Consider the following 6055-nt stretch of genomic DNA (forward strand, 5'->3'; position numbering starts at 1 on the left):
TAATATATTTGATACTACCATGGAATAAGCTTATATTGCTTTCTTCTTTTGCATATAAACCCAATTTCCAATAGTATTATTATAATTTCACTTTGCAAGTAGGAACCAAAATGGCGGCTCCGCGCTCGCCCCAGACCGTTTGTCCCAACTCTTATACTATAGAGGGCTCTGACTATATCTATGCTGTAGAAGCTATATCCAGTCTATTATCAGATCAGTGCATGAGACAGATGCTGAAAGTCGATAGCAATGCATTAATTCATTTTGAAAACATTTCTTTCGCCACACACGAGCGATTTGATGTTCACCAGATCATAATAAAGTGAAACCAGAATTTCTCAGCAACGATATATAGCTTAATGGAGCCAACTGAAAATAAATGCTACACACTTTTGAAGCGATTCAACTCAAATACACCTCAAAAAGATGTGGTCGATCTCTACACCGAATGGGCTTCAACATATGAAAAGGTAAGCACAGTACTATAGCAATGTGTTGAAAAATATCAGAATCTTACAAATGTATAGAATAAAGCAAAGCTTAAAGGCACCGCTCCAAAAGGGGGCTCGGGGGAACTTGAGCTCCCCACTTTCTACCGAAATAAAATTTTCGCTAACATTTTAGCGTAAATTGCGGTAAGTTAAGACCTAGAAAATTTAGTAGATATAAGTCGTGGCCTCAGATTCAATTTCATAGCGCCGTCCCTGAGTTTAAATACAAATCACGTTAATGCTGTCAAACGTTCACTGTTATAATAATAATAATTATTAAACGAGCTGTCTGGCTACAGCCTTGACGGGTTATAAGGCTGTAGTTAGGAAGCTGAAAGCTTGTTTGATAATAAAAATATTATATCAGTGAACTTGTGACCGCATTATGTATAATCCTGATATCGGCCTCGCATTTTTTCCACATTGTTTATATTGATATGCTGTCGAATATTGTCAATATTTCCATAATTTCGTAAAAGCACTATTGACAATGCACATTTAATATAAACGACAGGCTATTTGAAAATAGATATGTTTCGACATCTCATGATGCCATCATCGGTATGAGTGAAATAATTATTTCACTCATACAAGCAGAATGCACTACAAATGTATATATACATGCAGCAACTAGTGAAGAGGAATTGGGGTAGTTGAAATTTGTTGGGCTCATGCTACTGGAACTTTTTTGCTAAATCTGAGATTTGTTGATTGCAGCGTAGTTCATGCATCTGCTCATAAAATCAAGATGAGCAGATCGTTGAGTTAGAAATCGAAATGGCGGCAACTGTATTAGCGTTTCATAGAAATTAAAAAATTGATTGAGACTTTTACTATATCTTACTTTTTCTTAGCATGCCCATGATATTAATTATACTGGACCTATGATTGCTGCTGAACAGTTTCACGAAAAACTGATTGAACAAAATTACACTCAGGACGTTGAAATTCTGGATCTTGGTTGTGGTTCTGGATTTGTAGGTGAACATCTGTACAAGCTGGGATATAAGAATGTAGACGGTATTGATATTAATGAAGAAATGTTGAAGCTTTCTGAAGCAAAAGGAGTTTACAGGTAAAAAAAATTATGTGAATATTAGGTTGAGTTTTACGTTTTATTTAAAACAGTGCTTATACCAATGTAAGATACAAGCACTTTTCTGGCATAGCTATATAGTATGAAAAATACAATTCATGAATTAACAAAATGCATTAACATAAAAAGATAATTTTGTTGAATTATTGAAAGTATCATGAAATTTTACCTTCATTATTGAAGGAACTTCAGCAGTTAGCTTTAAAGTGTCTTTGTTAATTTTAAAAAGTATGTGTTTTCTTGAACGACACTGTTGCACTGTATTTTGTCAAATTCAATGCAATACTGTAATTATATAATTAATCTTAGCCCTTATCAACTGAGCGCGAGGTCTTTACGGCAAAATATCGGACCGACGTTTTTTGTGCCGACCGAGCTCATAACTAGTAGGAAATTTGCAGAAAAAGATGGAAGTCCGATATTTCTTAGTAAACACTGAGAAAGCGGGTTTAATAGGTGGTTTATTATACAGTACTATTTAACCTCAAACGAAGTTTTCTTTCTTTTCTTGTTCTTGATGTTTTTCGAGAACTGGCTACACTTCTCTGGTTTTTGTTGGCAAAAAGTAAATTGCTTCGAGTGTTTTTCCTTTGACTTACATTTTTGGATGGTTTTTTTTCGTTTATTGGTTTTTGCAAAACGTTTGCTGTTTGCTTCATGAGTTTTGTCTACATTTGATTTTTAAATTTTTTCTGAGCCAATCAAACTGTGCCACTTCACTGGAAGTGGCGAATCATATAATAACAACTTTTTAATTATTGAGCCTACAGCAATTTATTCATTTTTCTTTCTTTCATCACGCTATAGTTTGGATTGAGCTTTTATTTGAATATTTTGAACTGCAAAGAATTTTCATATAAACATAATACTCAGGTTAGGTATTTATCTGGAAAAAGGTAACTTAAATACTATGTTCGTCAACTACCAAGTCTTTTTTTTAAATTCACAAATATCATTCTTTGAACCATCAACTGACCCATGTTTCATACCAAATGGTCGTAAAATGAAAGCATGCTGTGCGAAATCGCACATTTCTAACTCTGAGTCTAATTAAAGCAGTGCACATCACATAAAAAAAATTCAGATATATTCAGATAAAAGGAGTCATAGCAAGTGTGAATTTTACTATCAAGACGAAGCGAAGTTTGTAGAAAACAATCCGATATTGCTGTCAACATATTTTTTCCGCAATGTATTTGTTTGCGAAGTGAAAGGCAAATTTTTAAAGTTGATTTAAAAGCGATGTAAATTATTTAACGAGAAAGCAGAGTGTATTTTGATGAAATTTATCATAGCAAGAATAAATTTTACTATTCAGACGAAGCGAAGTTTGAAGGGGACAATGCAATTTTAGTCTCAACATCAAGTTGCATCAAGCCATCGGCCATTTTATAACGCGAATTTCTTCATAATAAAATATAAAATAAAATGCTATTTACCGTATAGGTCGGTGCGTACTTAAAAAATATTTTCACTTGGCCTCAAAAGCGTCCATCGGCCTTCGACCTCGGGCTGTTTTTGAGACTTTGTGAAGATATTTTTTCCGTACAGACCTCCAGGCCGGTAAATAAAATGTATTTATTTTTTATTTTGCGGTCCAAAGCGATAGTTTTTGATTTTCAGTAATTTGATTGGCTGCCTGAGCGGGTAGCTTTTTACGATATCTGCCCGTGAGCACAAGCGATATTTTTTTCGCAATGTATTTGTTTACGAAGTTATCATAGCAAGAGTGAATTTTACTATCAAGACGAAGCGAAGTTTGAAGAAAACAATCCAAATTTATGCTTAAAATATTTTATTCGCAATGTATTTGTTTGCAAAGTGAAATGTAAATTTTCAAATATGATTTAAGATCGATGCAAATTGTTCTACAAGAAAGCAAAGTGTTGTCGAAACGTCAGTCAACAACAACAAAAACAGTCCTTCTCAGGACTTTATTAACCTGGACGATCATCATTTACAAACATATAAAGCAAAGTGTATTCAGATGAAAGTTATCATAGCAAGAATAAATTTTACTATCAAGACGAAGCGAAGTTTGTAGAAACAATCTAATTTTAGTCTCAACATCAAGTTGAAGCATCGGGCCATCGGCCATTTTGCAACGTTAATTTCTTCATGATAAAAATAAAACAAATTCCTAAATGATTCTCCGTCCTTTCCGTTAAAAGACATTGTACTTAGCTTGCCCGGTTACCAAGTTATAATCAGATCTAGATCGCTGCTAACAAACTTTTTTGATTTACCTCCGGGCGATTTCCAAATGCCCACCAATCCGACGGTGTTTTCGACAAAATTTCGCAAAGATGTCAGGTCACCTGTCCACTTTAATCGTTGACCATCGAACATCAAAAGGGCTTTTATTAACTTAATGGCATGTATATCTGTTATATCTCGTATGATCCGGCTTATTTCGAGCGATTCCATTTGAACGTCTACCGCCGCCATATTGTCCTTTATGTAAAAGTTAAAATATTTTTCTATCCGGACCTCCCAGGCGATAATTAACATATATATGTTTCAGCATAAGAAAAACTACATGTAGTTCACGTACAATATTGTTTTGAAATTAAATTGCCTTTTATATTTGCACTGCATAGTCCAGTTGGCTATATTTTATGCTCAATGTATTTCAGGTACTTTTCATTTAAAATTCTAAGTTAAATGAAATTCTAAGCCAGTTTTTTGTTCTCAAGTTTGTCAAAAGAATGAAAACTGTAGTGAATGTCGTAATCTGCAGACGACAACAAATTTTCATAAGAAGCATAATTCAGCATATAAGCACATATAAATATGAGCCTCCTCTCCCCACTCCCCCAAATCATCAATCTTCCGATAGTTTTCACTACGTATTTCTTATTATACTCCAACCTCATATTTCAAACTGAAACAGATCACTTAAAAAAGGGATCATGGGATCAGATGGATCAGCTTTGTTAGGAGTAACCGCTGGCCAGTACGATGCAGTGATATGTGTTGGTGTTTTGGTCCTGGTCATGTAAAAGGAAAAGGAATGGATGATTTTATTCATGTAGTCAAGCAAGGAGGCATGATACTCTTTACTATTAATGAAAAGATTTTGGATGATCCTGGCTATGAATTTCATGAAAAATTAGAGGAATTAACAAAACAAAGAAAGTGGAAGCCCATTTTGAAATATTTTGAGCGAAGATATGCGAGCGACGTAGGTGCATTTTACTATATTTTTAAAAAACAATGAAAATATTTTTATGTTCTTGTAAAGTTGATTATTGATGCTCATTTGTTAATTCAAATACAAGATCAATGTATTACCTAAATGGTAGAAAGTAATTCTAACGTTAATTTGAGCGTTTTGAGTGCATACGTTCTTCGTGTATGGTCTGACATCATCGCAGACCATTAAACAATATCTTAACTTTTGAGCAAATCCTGTTGAGAAATATGGCAGATCTATATTATTTAACGTAGCCCGAACAACCTCTGTAATAGTTAAAAATTAGAATACATACAGGTGTAATGTTTTCCAGGAGCATGGTAACACAGACTGCATAACTTTTGGTGATACAGGTGGCTGCTAGTATTCATAAATGCATGTCGTGCCGTGTTAAATTTCTCCTGCATGGACTTTAAAAGTTCGAGAAAATCACCAGTTTTGATATAAGCCGAAGAGTCAATAAAGAGAATGTGTACAAGATATGTGAGACATATATATCATAAAAATTGGCCACATAAATAAACAATTAAAATGAAACCAAAAACTTCTTTTGAAAAAATTTTCTCCCAACACAAACTATTTATTATCTTAAACTATTTTTCATTTCATTTTTCTTCACAGGCCTAAGCCCAGGGTTGAAATTTCAAAAAGATTCTTTCGATTTAGTCAAATCTATATAAAATGCACAGCTTCTTTGCATACGCATATATACATGCAGAAACATATTAAAAAATAACATATACTTTGTTGCGTATTTTTATATTGCTAAGAAATTTACCTCATAATGGCTATTTGGCTTCATTTATTGACAGCATGTTGATAACGCATACACAAAAGTCATCGTTGAACTCTGCAAAAAAACATGTTTATTTGATTAAACTTTTAATAAAACGTCGCACTTCTGCATTCATATACGTGGCCAAGAAATAGTCATTTCGTAAGTAGATAGTTAAAAATTTCCCCCGTGGGAAACGATCAACTAGAAACCACAGTTCAAACGCTGTTATGAATTGTTTGTACTTATCTTTATTTTCATCAGAAAGCCTGCTAAATTTCGAATCCAAATCAACACAGTTATAGACTCTGATTATAGGTCAAGCAAAATGCATTGCGTGCAAGTCACAGCGTGAAGGCCATTTGTTGGCCGAGAAAATGACGGCTTTTGTAATTCTCGAAGTATTTATGATGTAAGTATTTATTAACATGCACTTGTGATTTGAAATGCTTCTTTTCCTAAGCGTGGAAGGCCAAATTCTATTGGATTAATTTGTG

At 33.8% G+C, this 6055-nt stretch overlaps 1 protein-coding gene across 1 annotated transcript; it reads left to right on the forward strand.

Annotated features, from left to right (window-relative positions):
* The first annotated feature begins 213 nt into the window (after nucleotides 1-213).
* Nucleotides 214-4886, forward strand: LOC124457646 (methyltransferase-like protein 27). The gene is made up of 3 exons (XM_047007865.1): nucleotides 214-470; nucleotides 1346-1566; nucleotides 4481-4886. Exons 1-3 carry the CDS (start codon nucleotides 360-362, stop codon nucleotides 4587-4589), a joined length of 441 nt encoding a protein of 146 aa, XP_046863821.1. The 5' UTR covers nucleotides 214-359; the 3' UTR covers nucleotides 4590-4886.
* Nucleotides 4887-6055: the final 1169 nt, after the last annotated feature.

The sequence above is a fragment of the Xenia sp. Carnegie-2017 genome, unplaced genomic scaffold (genome assembly GCF_021976095.1).
Source record: "Xenia sp. Carnegie-2017 unplaced genomic scaffold, XeniaSp_v1 HiC_scaffold_6, whole genome shotgun sequence".
Classification (NCBI taxonomy): Eukaryota; Metazoa; Cnidaria; class Anthozoa; order Malacalcyonacea; family Xeniidae; genus Xenia; species Xenia sp. Carnegie-2017.